Below are 19,160 nucleotides of genomic sequence, written 5' to 3'. Positions count from 1 at the left end.
TTGCTTCACAATTTATTATTATCCCCTCCACCCCTCACCCATCCACATCCTCACATTCCCTTACACACACATGCACACAATTGATGCGCAGTCCAGTGTGCAGCTATGCAGCATGGTCTGTGCTGCTGCTGATTCCTGCCTCTCTCCACTCCGCCAGAGGCTCACAATGCAGCAAGGTGACTCAATGTTATCGTTGTTTCCTCAGAGAGCCTGCTCCCGCTGAATCACGGCTTATGGAAGAGGGGCTCTGCAGATAAATGTAATAAATAACTCCATTTCATTCTCTTCGATCACTTCTTAACACTTAGGGATGGGTTATGCATTTTGATGTTGAAGTACAATAACCAGGATCCGAGCTAACAGGCAGGTGCCTACACAGAAAATCATCTTGGTTGCAACACATTCAACTACTATCCCTTCATCTCAGAGAAGTCAGATATTGTTGCTGTCCATTTTTCAACTTTTTATGTTTTTCTAAATGAATGCCAGACTTCATCATACAAGTGTGCTGTGCAAAAGTAGCAAAATATCCAAAATATCCAATCTACGAGCTCTGTTAGTAGATCTGCTATTTTTGCTATATTTGAACAACAATTCTGATACAGAAGGTGAAAGTGGTTTGTCTTTCTGTGGGTATTATACCACATATTTAACCAATGAAATATATTAACATGAGCTTGTGACTAAATAATAACTGCTTTGGAACACATGTTCTTTTTTCCATTTCCTGAAAAGTAACAGTTCTGATGTTTCCATCTGACAGCAACGACAAAGTGTGTGCTGAATCCAAATGTGTCCTTTAGACCCTGCATAATTGGCTAACCTTTGAAGAGATATTCTTCTATCTTTTCTACATTACATGGAGCAGCAGTGTTTCTTTCATCACATTAATTCTGAGACAAAGACTAATTGTTTTCCAACACACTGAACTATTAAACTCTTTACAGAAACATTTTGTCATAAATATGCAATTTTCTTTGAATGCTTCACTGTCTGTACCAGTCCAAATTAATTTAATGGAGCATTATTGACAGGCTCAGCCAAATGTTTTTATGTCACCCAAGAAACCAAATTCTGGCTTCTATTTGATCGAGCCCATGAGATGCTTAAAGGACAACTCTGGACTAAGTAACATATAGGCTCATTTTCCTATATTGATCCCAAATTACTTTCCAAGTGTCCATATATTTTGCAGAATTGCCCCTGTCGTCCAGTTTCCCCAGGAGACTCCAGCAGCCCGCATAGAGTGGAGCCCATAAGCATATTGCTACTAAGCAATTTTTTGCAGTCAAAAGTGATTTTCTTTTTTAATCTGTTATTAGTTGTCTAGTTGTATTAGTTTTTTTGATTGTTTTTACTGATTATCCTTAAAACATAAAATAATCAGCACAGCTGTCAAAAGCTGGTGCAGATATGAAAGCACTCATGCTTATCGTTTTCTGCTGAAATATCTGTTTTATTCTGAAAGGAGAATGAAGAGAGACAGGGAAAAAGGCCAGAGTGGATGGAGGTAGTGACAAGTAAGACAGGATTGCCAAGCCAGAATTGTACCATGGGGATGCTGTGGTTATGGGGTCAAGGCACTAAGGCACTATACTCTTATAAATAAGTGTTTCTTTTCAAAGTGCTTACAGAGAGGAAAGGACACAAACATGACTGGAAATGGGGAGTGACACGCAGCAAAGGTAGTTGGGATCGGGAATCGAACTAGCAACATGCTGTCAGGCTTCACCGAGCCTATGTGGTACGCACCTGGACCGATAAGCCAGCAGGCACCCCACAGTAGGGCATTAACGAAAAAGTCGACAAGTCGACTCAGTCGACTTCATTACACAAGTCGACTCCCACCAGAGAAAGTCGAAAGTCGAAGTTGAAAAAAAAAAAAAAAAAAAAAAAAAATATATATATATATATATATATATATATACTTTCTATTGTGAAAATAGCAGATCTACATGCTCACAACGCCTCGCATATTTGACAATTTTGGACAATGTTTAATTTGCCATTTTAGAGGTATTAAAAAGTCCTTAAATTGTCACTTTAGAAATGTGAAGATGCCCTCTATACACTTAACCTTGATGTTGGTTTGTTTACAATTGACTGAGAAAACAATGTTTCACATTAAGTTAATCATCTGGGGACCACCCAAAATAATTGGGGGGTCGTGTGTGATGTGACGACGTCATCAAACGATAAAGTCGACTTCAACTCAACTTTTTATTGAGTCGAGTCGACTTGCAAAAATCACAAGTCGTTAATGCACTACCCCACAGACGATACAAGTTGATATACACAGCACAGAAGTTATATCAACCCCCCCCCCCCACAAACACACACACACACACACACTCTCTCTCACACACACACACACGCACGCACGCACGCACGCACGCACGCACACGCACACACACACACACACACACACACACACACACACACACACACATGCACTATACAGTATATACCTCTCATGTAAAAAACAATAAGCAGTAATTATTATGTTTTTATTCAGTGTGGTGAATTCACTTTTAGGGATTATTCATTTCAGTCACATGTATGGCTGCAAGAGATATGGCCAAGTCTGGCTTCAAGAGCCAAGATCAAGGATGTGTTGAGGTGTATAGTAGTAGCTGTAAGTACAGCCTCATGGCTTTATCCAAGATCTCCCCAAGAGCCCAGTGAGCAGGGTTGGGGTGAGAGGTGGACATGGGCCCATTAATCAGAGACTGCTGCCTTCTGGCTGGATTCAAACTATTCGATGGAGTAGCAGCTTGAGAGGGAGAGCAGCCAACAGTCTTTCCTTTCAGTTTGTCAGTGATGCTTTAAAAGGAAATGAGGAAAGGAAAACATGTGCCAGGATCAAACTCATGCAGTCACTGTACACTAATGACTCCTCTGCTATGGCAGATTATGTCAATACGTGTACATGCTAATGCTAATCCTACCATTGTAAGGGTACTTTCCACTTCTGGATTCTACAAAAACTACTTATATAATGCACTCAAGGCTCAAAATAATCCTTCTTCTTTCCATGAAAATATTAAAGTACACATATCACAATCGATCAATCAATCAATAAGTACGTTTAAGGGTAAACTATACTTCATTTTGCTAAAATATATGTGTTAAGTGTTATACGGCATATCCTGATCAATCATAGAGTGTTTGTTCAGTAACAGTTGTCTCCCCATCTCTCCAGCTGAATTTTCTTCAGTGAACAGAAAATAAATTTTCATGCCAGGATACAAATTGCATTCGATCAGGAGAACTCTTACAGGATACAGGATAAACATGTGAAACTGGAAGTGATTAAACAAAAGAAAATAAATAAATAAGCATCATAATTAAGCAGTCATAATTAGCATAACTAGTCTACACTACAAAAAAGTTAAGGCGTTTTCTTTTTTTCTTTTTCTGAAGATTTGTTTATGGGCTTCTATGCCTTTATTGATAGGACAGCAGACTGACAGGAAATGGGGAGTGACACGCAGCACTGTCAGGCATCAGAACCTATGTGATATGCGCCTGAACCGGTAGGCCAGCGGGCGCCCCAAATTAAGGACAAGGCATTTTCTTTGTGGAATTCTCTCTCCTGTTTTAAAAATAGCTGGAGAGATGGGGAGACCGCTTTTACTGAACAATCACTCTATATAGCAATCAAACAAATGAACAAATATGTCAGCATCAGCATACACACACTAATGTAGTACATTTATTTAAATAATTTAAAAGCATTACATGCTGACAGTGACATCTTGTGGTGGACTGCTGTCTACTCCATCTTCCAACATGCCAGTGTGATATTGCTATTGTATTATTGCTATTTCAATAATCCATTACAAAGAAGTGTAAAGCTTTCAGAATAAAGTCCAACAATATGTCTATAATAACACCTCCAGATGATACATTCTGGCACCCACTCACACCCTTACTCTGCACATTTGGTCAACATTAGAAAGAAGAGTTGGACTTGATTTGGAGAGTAAACTGTCCAAAAGCATTCAAATTGGACATCAAACTGTCCAAATCTGAATAACAGTCAGCAGGCAGCTACACATGAACATAAATTGCAATGAAGTAAAATATCAGTGAACCTGAAAGGCACAGGGGCGGCATAGCTCAGGGGTAGAGAAACCGTTATTAGAGCACGAAGGGTTCCCGAAGGGTTCCCAGTTCGAATCCGGGCTCCCCCTGAGTTAATGTCAAAGGGTCCTTGGGCAAGACTCTGAACCCCTAGTTGCTTCCGGTGAGTAGGTTGGTGCCTTGCAAGCTTTTCTCCGCCACCAGTGTATGAATGTGTGCGTGAATGGGTGAATGTAATGCACAATCTCTGTAAAGCGCTTTGGATAAAAGTGCTATATAAATACACCATTTACCATTTACCACAGTGTTAACTTGAAACAACAAAGTTCAATTGGACAAATACATCAGCAATAAGGATACTAAAAAAGAAACCTAAAGCTAAAGTGAGTACATATAGGTTTGTTCAGTAACAGGGGTCTTCCCATCCCTTTAGTAAACAGAATTTCCAGGTTGAGATAGCCAACCAGTTTTCTCCAATAAGGAGATAGAACCTCACAAAGATCAGCTTAAAATGTTATATAGTTTCACTTCCATTTTCAATAGTTTTTCCTATATCCTAGCTGTAGGAGTTCTCTCTCCTGATTGGATACAATTTGTATTCCAGCCCGAAAATGCCCCATTTTCTGTTTACTGGAGAGCTGGAGAAACTGTACAAACATTCTAGAGCAGGGGTCTTCAGCGTTTTTCAAGCCAAGGACCCTTTAGCTGAGAGAGAGGTGAAGCTGCCCTCCATACAACTTGGCTTTCAAAGCAGCCATGTCTTGGCCCTCAGGCCAGTGATGTATTTTGACAAGTTCCCCATATATGAAGTCCTGTTAGATATGGGCTTAATATTGATGACATCAGAGATCTCCATATGGGCATAGAGTGGTTCCCATGACATCACAACATACAATCCCTTTTATGCCCATACATGGAGATCCCTGTCTGAACCAGCCACACCAATGTGATGTCACCTGTTTATGCCCATATATGGAGATCCCTGCTCTGAGTATCTGACATCACTGTGATGACACCTGTGATGTCACAGTGATGTGTCAGGGGAACCACAGTGTTAGGTGTTATCCCTGCTCTGAGTATCTGACATCACTGCGATGTCACTTGTGATGTCACAGTGATGTGTCAGGGGAACCACAGTGTTAGGTGTTACACGTATACATATGGACAAGCTGTGCCGGTTCTGACAGTAAACTGCAACCTACGGTCGCAATTAAATGCTGTTGGTTTTCTTATTTGATATAGATCAAAAACACATTGCCTATGCCAACTATTTGACATGATACACATCACTTTTTCTATCACATACTGTATAATGTATTATGGTCATTTAAAAACAGGTCATTTTCTTTAAAGACTGGTAGTGGCAAATACACTTTACTACTTTTAGAGCCTTGATTCTCAAAGTGTGGTCCAGGGACCCCCAGGGGTCCTTGAGGGCGTTCCAGGGGGTCCCCAGCTAAATGATAGTTAGGAACAAAGTCAATAAGTTCTCAAAGAGTGTACAAATGGAACCAAAATGACTAGATTTGCCAGGGTGAAAAAGTTTGAGAACCACTATATCACCTAATTTGAGTCCCCAGAAGTTCTTTTTTCTGCCACCAGGTCGTTGGCCCTCGGTATAATGAGATGCAAGGGCCTCCCACCTGCAGTAAAGTCATCTCGCCACGTCCCAGAGTGAAGTCAAATGCAACGCAACATGCTACCGTTCCCCCCCACACGCTTGACCGACAGTTGAGGAGACCACTGCGACATTAAAGTAATCGTTTAGAAGGCGGGACTTGTACATCTAAACCAATGACATTACGTGAGACGATCTACGCTGCTGCTCAGTAGCTAACTAACGTTTAGCTCCACCGACCATACATACACACACTTACACCAGCTGAGAGAAACGTTAAAGAAGACCGCCGGGGTTCAGGATTCTAATCAAAGTGAGTATTATTATCACCGTGGGTATTATGAGGTAGCATATTTACTTTATGTTAACGTACACGTTACGTCTCCATTTACGTGGATGTGAAGCACATATTTCCTCATGTTCATGTTTAGCCAATAGCCAGTGATCTGTCAGCGCTAAAAGCTCAACCCTTCGATCCATGAACGAGAACGAGATGCGTTACAAGCCCGTTAGAGCTGAACGTAATGAGGAAATGCAAGTGACTGAACAGCTAAAAATAGCTTTGCTGGTCACATACACACAGACCCCCCAGTATCACTGTCCACTTAGGATAACAGAGTCACGTTGATAGAGAAGCCTTGTGTTGTTATAATATTTACTCACTGGCTGTGTGTGTGTGTGTGTGTGTGTGTGTGTGTGTGTGTGTGTGTGTGTGTGTGTGTGTGTGTGTGTGTGTGTGTGTGTGTGTCCAGATGTGCTGGAACCGGAGGCTCATGGTCAGCTGGCTGTTGCTGCTGATCCAGCTGCTGTGGCTGGAGGCAGTGCCCATCAGCATTGACAAGACAAAGGTTGAAGAACCAGAGCCGAAAGCTGAAGAAGCCCCAGCTAACGTGGTAAGAAAATTACTCCCTCTTTAAAATGAATGTCCATCAAATAGTGAAGTCAATTCTTCACCATCAAGTAGAGCTATTAGTTACCCAACGCTAATAAGGCCAGTCCAAACACCAATGCAACACCTTGCAACATGCAACCAGGGGCGTCATAAGGAGGGCTAAAGCTAAAATTTATATTTTAGCTGTTGAAAAATAGCAGATCTACAAGCTCTGCGAGCTTAGCCTGATTCCAGCCCATAGATCCGCCCACTCTCAGAGCTGAGTCTGAAATCAGGCTACTGCGAGCTTGTAGATCTGCTATTTTTGAATAGTTGTGAAAATGTGTGCAAAGGAGTTGCATTGGTGTGACATGACATGGCCTAAAAACTGTTTTGTTGCGATTACTTGCCTCCGCGAGGCGGTCGCGGTGGTCACGCGGTCGCGCGGCCCCGTTCTGGTGGTCCGTGGCGACTCCGGGCGAAAAACAAAAAAAGCAATACTGCTACTGACCAGTAGTTGAGCAACTTCCATAGTATAGCTTTAAGCAATTACACAAACATTTCAATTAAATGGATGGAGGGATTAATTGATTGTCGTAGTGCTTTTTGTGTTATCTCTATGGACCGATGTTGACAGTCATGTGACTCATGTTATGTTGTCTGCTTTAGGACACTGGACTCCACTATGACCGATACCTCAGGGAAGTCATTGATTTTCTAGAGAAAGATCAACATTTCAGAGAAAAACTCCATAACACAGACATGGAAGATATAAAGGTAATATACATTGTCTTGTTTTTTGTTTTATTAGCAGGTTGTAAAAGTAAATTATAGCCAACTAGAAAAATTGCTCCTTGGACAGTCTCCACCAGATCAGGAAGGTTATTATGGGCCAGCAGTGTTCAGAATTGACTTCAGTCATGGTTTGAGACATTTTGTTCAAATCGGTCCGTCTTGATGATATGACTATAGAAATAATGTGCACCGATTTGCATGATGTCTGGACAAAATAAAATGAAAAAATGGTGGCACTATAACAGGTGGATCTGAAAAATTGGGGCCAGAGGTTCAGCTCTGACATCCAGGAAGTGTGTGTGTGCAACGCGTGAATCAAAACAGCATCCCGGTTCCAACAATGGAACAAGGGGGGAGCGCTTGTTTTCGGTGGAGATGACGGAGGTGCGCCGGCGTTATATTATAAACACAATCTGATCAGATCTGATCTAGCTATAACAACAATCATGACATAGGCTATTTATTATAATAATCACTAATTCACTGTGAAGTGTCTTTAATTAGTAAAAATAGTCAAATAACAAACAAGGACAAATTGCTCTGCCCACATCAAACCAAAATGCCTAAACTACTGTAAATGTAGGGCTATTATAACTACTAGAAGCTGGGCCGCCCTTCAGCGTCTAGTCGGCGACCTGGCCAACTCGGAACAATGTAAATAGGGAATGAATGCCCCGCCCTTTAATGCAAACCCCATTATACCTGTTTTCATAGGACCCGTTTTGACCATCTGTCTGCCTGTGTCCATTTATGCCCATATATGGAGATATCTGTATCTGTCTGTCTGTCTGTCGGCGTCCATTTTATGTCCATATATGGAGATCACTGCAGTTATAGTTCTGGGTCCATTTTGTGCCCATATATGGAGATATCTGTCTATCTGCGTCCATTTTATGCCCATATATGGAGTATCTGTCTGTGCCTCCAACTGTGTTGCAGACACAGTGCCGGTTCCCCCTTTAATGCAAACCTCATTATACCTGTTGTCATAGGACCCGTTTTGAACATCTGTTTGCCTGTGTCCATTTATGCCCATATATGGAGATATCTGTATCTGTCTGTCTGCGTCCATTTTATGCCCATATATGGAGATCTTTGACCATCTGTTTGCCTCTGTCCATTTATGTCCATATATGGAGATATCTGTATCTGTCTGTCTGCAATCCATTTTATGCCCATATATGGGGGCATTCATTTTATGCCCATATATGGAGAACGCGCGTGCCCGTGGGACGAACGGTTCTCGAGGTACGCGGATTACATACATACATACACACTCACAGAGATTTTTTGTTGACTCATGTGGCGTACGTGATGTCAGAGCCTTTTATGAAGTGATGTCACAATGAGTCAGAGCTTTCGCCGATTTCCTCCGGAACAGCCTGATGTCAACAATCAACCCCGCATAAGGAGATTCCGAACGTTTCGCGCCGGTTCGGGAAAACCGCACGTCGGGTCGGGTCGAGACCCGGCACTGCACTCCGTGCCGCGGCGGGGAACGTGCGTGCCGAATCTGAAGCCGGTGGGACGAACGGTTCTCGAGATACGCGGATTACAGACACACAGAGACTTCTCGCATTTATAGATAGATAATACTTGACCTTATAAATATAGAATGTTTATGATTATTTCTTTTGTTATATGTTTTGAAACATCGCATGTAGGCCTATTATATTACCTATAACCAGTGGTGTGATATGGATTTTAGAAGTGGTACCCCTCTAAATTCATGACGTCACGTACAGTACGCGCGCACGCATGCCTGCCGCGCGGTGCTAGTTGAAATACTGTATTCAACATCACAACATTTTTAATCTAGCCTAATTATATTTATTATTATTTAGTTACATTGTTAATTAGTTTCAATTAATGTGTTTCAATTAACCCTTTTAGGCCTAACCTATAGTTAGGCCTAAACCAGAAATTAGCCTACAAAAACAAATATGTTGCTACATACTGTACATGTACTGTAAGCCCCTCCCATACACTAAAATGTGTACCCGGTCTGAATGGGTTAATGTATTTTTTTTAAATATAAAATAACTTTACATATTACATAGACTTTACTTTACAATCATAGACACTTTCGGAACTCTCCCTCCGCTATGCATGCAGCTCTGACAAAACAACACACTGCTTCGTTTTTCTTCCACTCTTGTGAAGTAAACAGATGAGATGTTCACAAAAGGTACAACGTTTTTGTGAACGGCTGAGCTTCCACACGACGCAAACGATTGTGGATCACAAGAGTGGGGAAGCTTATCTCGGAGCTGCATAGCGGAGGGAGAGGTTCCGAAAGGAGAAATGTCTGCAAAGAATGCAAGGTGAACGTGCTGCTGGCAGTGTACAAGTGTAAATGAGGATGTAGGTGAGAACTGCCTACCCGAGTATTGTTATGTAAAGCAGCTATCCAGGTAGGGGGACTTCGTGCTGACCGCGGCGTCACACAACTTGGCGACGTGCGTGCACGCGCGTGTCGTGTGTGCGTGCATGTGGGGCTTGCGTACGTGCAGCTTGAAAAAAAAAGAAGTCTGGGCTCGCCGAGCCCATGGCATCTCACCCCTGCCTATAACCTATACACGAGTGAGCTCTCGGCACCTCCGCACGGTCCAGGGGAATACAACAGAGCGCTCCCTACCTCCGGTTCAGCCAATCACAAGCTTCTACTGCTGGAACCGGGATGCTGTTTTGATACACGCAGCACATTTTCACGTGGATTGGGCCAACAGTGCCGGGATTATCGTTCATCGACGGATGGACAGACGGCAGGAGGCAAAACATAGTCTCGGCCACGCCTTCGGCCAATTACAGTTAATCTAAAGACCACTTTGACATACAAACCTAATAACCTATGTTGTTGGTTACAATTGTTAGTTGCTTGTGTAAACTTTGGAATTTATTAGAAGCTGTGGCCTGGCCAGGGAATGTCTACTACTAATATACATTAACTGACTATTGTGTTTAGTAGGTTACTGGTGTTTCCATAGAGTATGGGGAAAAGTGCCTAGTACACTAGTATTATATTGAGAGTATATTATTATTTAATTTGACTAATTGTAACTAATTTTAACTTTTAAATTTTATCAAAAACTCAGTCACATAATTTAACGAAGTATAATATAATAATGCTATTCTGATCATGAAAGATGACACAATATCGAGTTAACAGTTACAATATAAGAGGTTTTATCGTATCATTTCAAAACTCATGAATATTTAAAGGGATATTCCACTTTCAAATTTTTTTATTTGCTTGATTCAATATTTAGATATTTGATGTAAATGTTATCAGGCCCTACGGGCTCAGGGCCTCTCCACATACACACCCATTGTAACTTCAAACTCCATTTTAACCATGATAGATTCATTAAAAACACCCATATTTTTTGGTGACTCATACTACCCTCCTAATACGTGGGAGTCCTTGTTTTTTCAATAACTTTTTTCATTTATTTTTAATAAAATGTTATTGTATTTAATTATTTCAATTTTCCCAAAGAATTATTAAAAATAAATGAAAAAGTTATTGCTCACATATTAGGAGGGTAGTATGAGTCACCAGAAAAAATAATGGGTGTTTTTAATGAATCTATCATGTTTAAAATGGAGTTTGAAGTTACAATGGGTGTGTATGTGGAGAGGAACTAACATTTACATGAGAAATCTCTAAATATTGAATCAAGCAAATTAAAAACTGTTCAGGGTGTTCATAAAAGCCTGATTAGACGATAAAATGACCAAAAGCTTTTTTGAAAGTGGAATATCCCTTTAATAGTACTAGATCAAATTGGTCCACAAACATACAGTACCTCTAAAGCTTTCAAACTGATTGGATTTGAGTTTGTACTATTACACTCCTAATTAATGTTTAATATTTTATCACGCAGCAAGGCAAGCTGGCCAAAGAGCTGGACTTTGTCAGCCATCATGTCAGAACCAAACTGGATGAGCTGAAGAGGCAGGAGGTGAACCGACTCCGGACTCTGATTAAGGCCAAGCAAGACCTTGAAGGAGGAAATGGTACTGTATGCTGTCTGCTTAGCTCTTAATTACTTTCACTTTCACTTTCTCTCTCTCTCTCTCTCTCTCTCTCTCTCTCTCTCTCTCTTTTTATCTAATGTATTTGATTTGATACCTTTTACACATATGTTGTAGAATGTCCTGAGTATTTTGTAAGTGTAACTAAAGATTAATAAAGGTGTGGTTAAAGGTCTCTCTATCTCTATCTCTCTCTGACTCGCTCTATCTATCTATCGCAGAGGTCATTGATAAGAAAGAATTTAAAATGTAAAATATTAAATTACAAGGAATTAATTTTAGATTTTATGAAAAAGGATAATGAAAAAAATCATAATGGAAGAAAATCAAGAAATAATAAAGAACAGTTTGTTGTATGCATATCGTTGCTGTTGGGTGGAAATCTTATATGTCCAAAACCGTTCATTTTCTGGAAATGGGCAAAAAAAAGCTGCTTTCCCATGGATCCAATGTTGTTATTATTTAGTCACGGCTCTTGTTAATACTTTTCTTTCTAGTTTAACATTTATAAAACCCAGCAGAGACACTTAAACACTTTCACTTAAAGGATTATGCAATGATATGCTTTGAAGTATGTAGATACTAGACTTCTGCCCGACAGCAATAATATGCTCATAATTTTAGCTATAGCTCGAGCTCTTCCGGGGCCATAGCACACAGGGTGTGTGTATGTAAAGTAGAGGTGGTTATATTGTTAATTTAGTGTGAACTATGCATCTATGACAGCCTTAATCCTGAGAGTCCAGAGGGATAATTTCATTTGAAACCAGGCTAGTTACATTTTATTTTATTAAATGAAATGTAATTACCGCGACCGGGTTGGTTTACCAGGCTAGGATTAACATGGAACGAATCAGTAGCACTATAACTTGAAGAAAGCAGTGTGTGATTGATTCTACACACATTGTCCATGTAATAGGCCTGTCACAATTACCTTACATTGTAACCTGTTCATCATTACATCATTATTTGAGATATTCTGTTATTTTGCATAATCCTTAAAATAGCTTCCATTCATAAAGTATGTAAACATTTTCCTGTTGAAACATAGTGAAAATAGCACATCTACAATCAGTTTGATAACATAATGGCTGTAAGTATACATTTGTCATCTTGAATATTGTTATTGATATAAGGTACTGTGTGTCCCCACTAAACAGACATGGCAGTGGATCATCAGGCTCTTTTGAAACAATTTGAGTACTTGAACCACATGAATCCACATACGTTTGAAGTGGACGATCTGGACCGTCTCATCAAATCAGTGAGTTTTGCTTACAACGTGACGCAGCTGACGCTCTTATGCAGTGGTTCTCAAAGTGGGGTCCGGGGACTCCCAGTGGTCCTTGAAGAAAACAAAATTGGTCAACATAGCATCAAAATCAGTTTTACCACTTTAACCCTATTTTATATTTCGGATATTCAAAAATAGTAAATCTACAATGCAGATTGTAGTTCTGCTATTTAAAAGAAAATCTTGAACATTTTGTAATGATTAGAATATCTTCTGGGTGTCGCTGGCACAAACACTTTTCACATGGGGGGGGGTCCATGGTCTTATACATATCAATTTGGGGGGACCTTGACTGAAAATGTTTGAGAACCACTGCTCTAAACTTTGGATTTTTCAGCTCATATTGAATTGAAGTGAAGCGTGTTGTGTCGTGTCTTCATATTACCTACACATGTTTTAATCCAGGCCACCAATGACTTGGAGAACTTTGACAAAGAAAGACACGAGGAGTTCAAGAGGTATGAGATGATGAAGGAGCACGACAGACAGGAACACTTGAAGTCACTGGACGAGGAGGGGAGAAAAAAAGAGGAGGAGCACTATGAGGAGCTGAAGAAGAAGCACGCTGACCATCCAAAGGTCAACCACCCGGTAAGTCAGACGGAGGTGCATGGACACAGTGGTGCTACATCTTTTGACTGCCAGACCTGCCAGTAGTTCAAAACACAAATGTAATAACTTCTCGTGCACTGTGTTTAAAAGTGTGCTTGTTTCTACGTGTAGGGGAGCCAGAATCAGCTCAAGGAGGTATGGGAGGAAGCTGATGGTTTGGACCCAGAGGATTTTGACCCCAAGACTTTCTTCAACCTGCACGGTAAGCCCTGCTGTCATAGACAGGAGCAGGTGATGTCTGTCATGCCATATTGCATGGATGCAGCTGTCTATCGCACCATGTGGTTTGACTTACATTATATCTTTCTTCATCATGCAGACACCAATGGAGATGGCTTCTTTGACGACCAGGAACTGGAAGCATTGTTCACTAAGGAGGTAATGTTATGGCACGTTGTTGACTACATACTTGCTATAGCAATGAATGATATTTCTAGTGACCGGTATATTTTGTGTGTGTGTGTGTGTCTTTTCAGCTGGAAAAGATCTATGATCCAACCAATGAAGAGGATGACATGGTGGAGATGGAGGAGGAGAGGCTACGCATGAGGGAGCATGTCATGAATGAGGTAGATGGATGCCACTCGCTTGTGAATCATCGCTTTAAATCTGTTAATTAATTTTAGCCTCGGTGAACAGTGATGCACTGATTCATGAAGTTCTCTGTGCTCCCATCAGGTAGACTCCAACAAAGACAGATTGGTCTCTATGGACGAGTTCCTGGTCGCTACAAGGAAAAAGGAATTCCTAGAGCCAGATAGTTGGGAGGTAAGACCGTATATAATGCCATCTTGTTCTGCTTGTTTGTCACGCAAATATGCTGTAGTTCATTTTTACTGTGATAGCAAGATTGCAGTGACCCCATAAATGACCCCTGTGTTCCTCAGACCCTGGAACAGAACCAGGCGTACACAGACGAGGAGATGAGAGAGTTTGAGGAGCATCTCGTTCAGCAGGAGCAAGACCTCAACCAGAAGGCTGTTGACCTCCAGAAACAAAGAGAGGAGTTGGAGAGACAGCAGGAACAACTGAATGCACAGAAAGTAGAACTGCAGCAGGTAACTTATTACCTAGCTCACTTTCTTTTCCTAAACCCATTATTTGCAGTTAGTGATTACTGGTGTGGTTAAGTGTATTAGAAAGCTAGGAGGATGGCAGTGTACTCTGTACTGTAGCAACTCCTTCACCACAGGTTGCTACAGCCTATTATTTACACTCGAGCCCAGGGTGGTTATTAGCTTGACTTAATAATATATAATAACACATGTAACTTAATATAATTGTCATTCCCAATCTTGACATTTTTGTGTGTCAGCCAAACCGTTCATAAAGTAAATGCACTACATTTACAGTATGGCATAGTCATGGCATTTTGATACTATCCACTATCACACTAACAGGCATGCTAGAAGTATTGGACATATAAAAAATGAAGTGCTAAATAGCTCTATATTCTAATAGTACTCATTGCTATAGAATGTTTGTTCAGTAACGAGAGTCCATGTCTCTCCAGCTCTTTACACAGAAAATGCATTTTCAGGTAGAGAACTCAAGTCAGGATACAAGTGATGACACAAAGAAATGAGCTGACAAAATTGGAACTGGAAGGAACTCTCAAAGAATTAAGCTGATAAATGTGTACTCTTTCCTGGCTGTAATGTTGTCACTTACCTGAATTTTTGTCTCCACCAGCCGAAGGCTGAGGGAGAGTATGTTTTCCCCTCCGTCCGTCCGTCCGTCCGTCCGTCCGTCCGTGCGTCCGTGCGTCCTCGCAGTTTGTGAACAGCTAATCTCAGTCACCGTTGGCCCGATCGCTGCCAAACTGAGCACACACACTCCCTGGATGCCAATCTAGAACCTCTGCCCCACATTTTTCAAATCAGCCTCATGGTGGCGCTATAACAGGCCGATTTGTGTGGCCTGGTTGTTACCAGCTAATCTCCGGCGCCGTTGGCCCGATCGCTGCCAAACTGAGCACACACACTCCCTGGATGCTAATTCAGAACCTCTGCCCCACATTTTTTAAATCAGCCTCATGGTGGCGCTATAACAGGCCGATTTGTGTGGCCTGGTGGAGACCTGTGTTTTTTCTGTTTCTTAAATAAGTGGAGAGAAAGGGACTGAACAGACACTATACTATAGCAATAATTACTATCAGAATATACTGCTTTAACCACACCGGGGCACCTGAATGCAGTAGGGACTTCCCGTTTTGGGGGGGCCGTATCCAAATTAGGAGTGCAGTTATCTAACCCCCCTCTCTCCCGCCCAGCGGCGTTTTTGTGCCCACCCAAAAATAACGAAAACATTCGCGGAGCGGCGATGCGCGGCTATCTAGGAAGCAAAGAAAGACACCACAGTTTGATTTGATCATAGTTTAGTCAATTATGAAGCAATTTTCAAAATTAAAACGTCTCCATATTGCTTGGGAAGTCCACTTTCATGACAAATGACTGTATTATGTCCCTTTAAATATTTAAATGTTCACAATTTTAAAATAGCCGATGTACAAGCTCACATCTGTGCCCACCCACATTGTGCCAGGTCTATACTTTCACATCTTTGTAGTGCACCTTGTGTAGCTTTTTGGTTGGCTATACTGTACTTTTCTGGAGCATTGCCGATTCTCTCTATTTATTTCTGCATCAATAAAAAAAAAACAAGATAGCGTGAGCAAATATGATGCATGTGTAATATTGCTTACTTTTCTCATAACTCCCCAGTAGTATTCAAAGGGGAACATTTGACAGTACATGATCCTAATGTGAAGAGTCTTGTGTCTAATGTGGAATCTTTGATACAATTATGAACAATCATTAAATATGGACAAAGCTCTGCATTAAATCGTGGAATGTCAAATGAACTTGCTTATACAGAGTCCTACTAATGTCAGTCCACTGTCCTTCTGACTTTTTCAGGCGGTAGAACACATGGAAAGGCTGAAGACACAGAACGTAGAACCCCCTCCTGAGGTTCATAGTAAGTGTTCTCATTTGTATTTGTACCCTTTGCTTTAAAAAGTGTACACCGCTGTTTTAAATTGTAGGCTGGCCTCTAACATAACGTAATTCAGGGGTTCTCAACATTTTTAGGCCAAGGACTACTTAGTTGAGAGATGAAGCAGGGACCACCACCACCTTTTCATAGATTCCATATAATTTCATTGTTTGACTGCACCATCATCAGTGTATTTTGGATTCATGTCAATTTGTGTTTTCAGATATTTAACCACTTGAACCATCATTACTTAATAAACTTGACCTTTCACTCTGTACTTAGTCTGCTCTTTTTCCCCTCTACCTCTTTGCCGAAAATAGCCGTTGTGAGCTTGTAGATCGACCTGCTATTTTTGGCCAAGGTACTGCTATTTTTGGCCAAGGTTCTCCGAATATGGACACTAGGGTTCAAGTGGTTAATATAAAAAAGGAGAAAAAACTGTTTCTATCACACAAAGATTTGGAGGACCCCCTGAAGTAACTCTGAGGACCCCCTGTTGAAGATCCTTGATGTAATTGGTAATGACATCTTCTCTGTTACAGTTGAAGGAAATGCAGTTCCAGAGTTTCATGGAGTTGACAATCAGATACCTCCTGACCACCAAGACCAACCCCAAGACCACCAGCCTGTACCTCAAGCACATCAAGATATGCCCCAGGTTCACAATGAAGTACCTGTTCACCATGATCTACCCCCAGGCCACCAAGAAGATGTACAAGGACAACATAACATACCTTAAGGCTGCTTTCAGGACAAAGAATCTTCCAGCTGGCAAATAGGACTGGGATTATGGACAAGTTTGACTCTCCAAACACAGACCTTTCCAGTAGCTGTGTGGCTGCACCCCTGAATGCAAGAAGAGTGGTTGCAAGAAGAACAAATATGTACCCCCTTGCCTTTGGGAATGATACCGGCATTGGATAATGACTGTAAAATAAAACAGCTGTAGTGAACCCGGTACATCCAAATGTGCGCAGTTGCCTTTTCGCGGATTGCAGTTAGGTTTCTGGTTTACGTCATAAATTTGAGGTTATATTTATCAAAGAGAATTGACCTAATTTCTCAGCTCCTTTATCCTACTGTATTATGTAGTGTAAATTAACAACAGAGCTGAAATCGTATACCCTGATGTTTTACAAACAAGTCTATTGGGTATCTATTTTTACTATTGAAGGTTTTGACAAGGTTTAAAATGTTTTGTTTTTTTAATTGTTTTGGCATTGCTGCTTTATTTTTTATGGAAATAGGAAAGGCAGGAGAGAGGATGAGAGCAAAGAGCCTCAGTCAGATAATCCAACTAGGATTCTAACCCAGGCCAGCTGCAGGAAGGACTATGGCCTTATTTATGTATGCACTCGTACCAGCTGAGCCACAGGGTGACCTTTAATGGCATTCGTGGTATAATGTGTAGAATCCTTCTGTGGACAGAACCACTCATATGAATTGAGAGCATGAGACGTATTTGGGTTGTTTTCTTTGTGGAATATAGTGTAATTAAAATACAACACTGAGGGCTCTATTATGATCCAGGTCTTATGCCTTAACTTCTTTGCCTTTTTTTACCATATAGACATATTTTTTTTAATATTTCAAATAGCTGATCTGCAAGCTCTCAACGTGCAGATGTAGATCAGCATTTGAAGTATTTAAAAATGTTTTTCAAAATAGTAAAAAAAAAAAAAGGCAAAGAAGTTAAGGCATAAGACCTGGATCATAATAGAGCCCTGGGTGTTCAACCCATGAACACAAATATACGTATGGATGGCTAGTCCCAGAACAATTGTCCCTCATGTCATCTTACTGATATTCCTCAAACACAATCAATTCTACACTCAACGGAGGCCATCACCATTTTCTTTTACAGCCTTAAATGTCCTGCACACAGATGCTGTTACTTTAAGAGTTTAATAAAAAAGGAAGAAAGTTATAGCATGTGACCTTTTTCAGGATACCAGAGGAGCATTAAGGTTGACTGGACAGATTTATTTTGTTGCTACTTATTTTGTTGCTACTTATAGTATGACAAACATTTAAGGGTTAAATAATCTGCAAAGCGTTTCAGTTTGTCGTTAATAGAAGTATGAGAAATAGAAGTATGAGAAATGTTTGTATGGATTGATGTGATCATTGAAAGTTTTAATAAATTGGTTGTGACGTTCAAAAGTCTATTGTACAAATTAAGGTATTAACTTCATCAGTGTTGGCCTCTATTGCAATATTTGTTAATGCATCATTGTCTATTGTACCCAACAATGATAAACATATTTGAGTAGTGGGCCATGAAAACCAGGTCAGTAAGTAAATGTCCTTCACAAATTGAGGCAATTAGATGTATAATCACTAATTGGAGGGAATGCATATTTCTTGAAAAGAGAATTATTCTGGATTTAAGCTTCATTCCTGTTATTTCCTGAGGTTACATTTATTTAGTTGAAAAGGAGGGTAGTTGCATGTAGCTAGCAGAATATGACCATGGCAAACAAGGTGTTGACTGTTTTATACATCATTCATCACGTCTTACAGCTCCATCTTAATGTAAATGTTTGACATTCTACCAAAAGTAAAGAAAATCACTGTTTTGCCCAACAATTTTAATTGTGCCCCACATTTTCCTTTCACAAATGATTGTTATTTTGCACATATATAGATGTTTGATTTCTGGGTTTTTAAATAAAATGCAATCTATATGTTTAAAGATAAGTTATCATTCACCCGTTAAATCACTCAAGGTGATGTTTTAATTAGTTATCATTTGAATGACAAAGCTACATCATAACTAGTCACAAAGTGAACAGTTGAAATGCATTTCATTTGGACTCAGTTTATTATATCAAGTTATGTATTTACTG

General features: G+C 40.4%; 1 protein-coding gene across 3 annotated transcripts; it reads left to right on the top strand.

Annotated features, from left to right (window-relative positions):
• Positions 1 to 5,917: 5,917 nt before the first annotated feature.
• Positions 5,918 to 18,886, top strand: nucb2a (nucleobindin 2a). 3 transcript variants are annotated; one of them, XR_013962182.1, is made up of 14 exons: positions 5,918 to 6,017; positions 6,457 to 6,597; positions 7,245 to 7,352; positions 11,258 to 11,390; positions 12,569 to 12,672; positions 13,108 to 13,293; positions 13,426 to 13,516; positions 13,634 to 13,692; positions 13,791 to 13,883; positions 13,993 to 14,082; positions 14,202 to 14,372; positions 16,233 to 16,293; positions 16,854 to 17,320; positions 17,378 to 18,886. XR_013962182.1 is itself a non-coding variant. In XM_080729673.1 (13 exons), the coding sequence occupies exons 2-13, from the start codon at positions 6,457 to 6,459 to the stop codon at positions 17,048 to 17,050; spliced, it is 1,434 nt and encodes a 477-aa protein (XP_080585799.1). In that variant the 5' UTR covers positions 5,918 to 6,017; the 3' UTR covers positions 17,051 to 18,886. The 3 variants fall into 3 exon arrangements, 1 of the variants encoding a protein (XP_080585799.1); XR_013962183.1 differs by having other exon boundaries at positions 16,854 to 17,799; positions 18,016 to 18,886; XM_080729673.1 differs by having other exon boundaries at positions 16,854 to 18,886.
• Positions 18,887 to 19,160: the final 274 nt, after the last annotated feature.

Source organism: Nannobrachium achirus (genome assembly GCF_963921795.1).
Source record: "Nannobrachium achirus genome assembly, chromosome: 7".
Lineage (NCBI taxonomy): Eukaryota > Metazoa > Chordata > Actinopteri > Myctophiformes > Myctophidae > Nannobrachium > Nannobrachium achirus.
The sequence above is the reverse complement of the archived record's forward strand: the minus strand, read 5'-3'. Positions and strand labels throughout refer to the sequence as shown.

Bases quoted from the DNA above. Each gene is read 5' to 3' on its own strand.
- nucb2a (XM_080729673.1), top strand. From the start codon at position 6,457: ATGTGCTGGAACCGGAGGCTCATGGTCAGCTGGCTGTTGCTGCTGATC. The intron at 13,884-13,992 runs GTAGATGGATGC...TGCTCCCATCAG, and splicing joins GGGAGCATGTCATGAATGAG to GTAGACTCCAACAAAGACAG. The intron at 14,373-16,232 runs GTAACTTATTAC...TGACTTTTTCAG, and splicing joins AGAAAGTAGAACTGCAGCAG to GCGGTAGAACACATGGAAAG.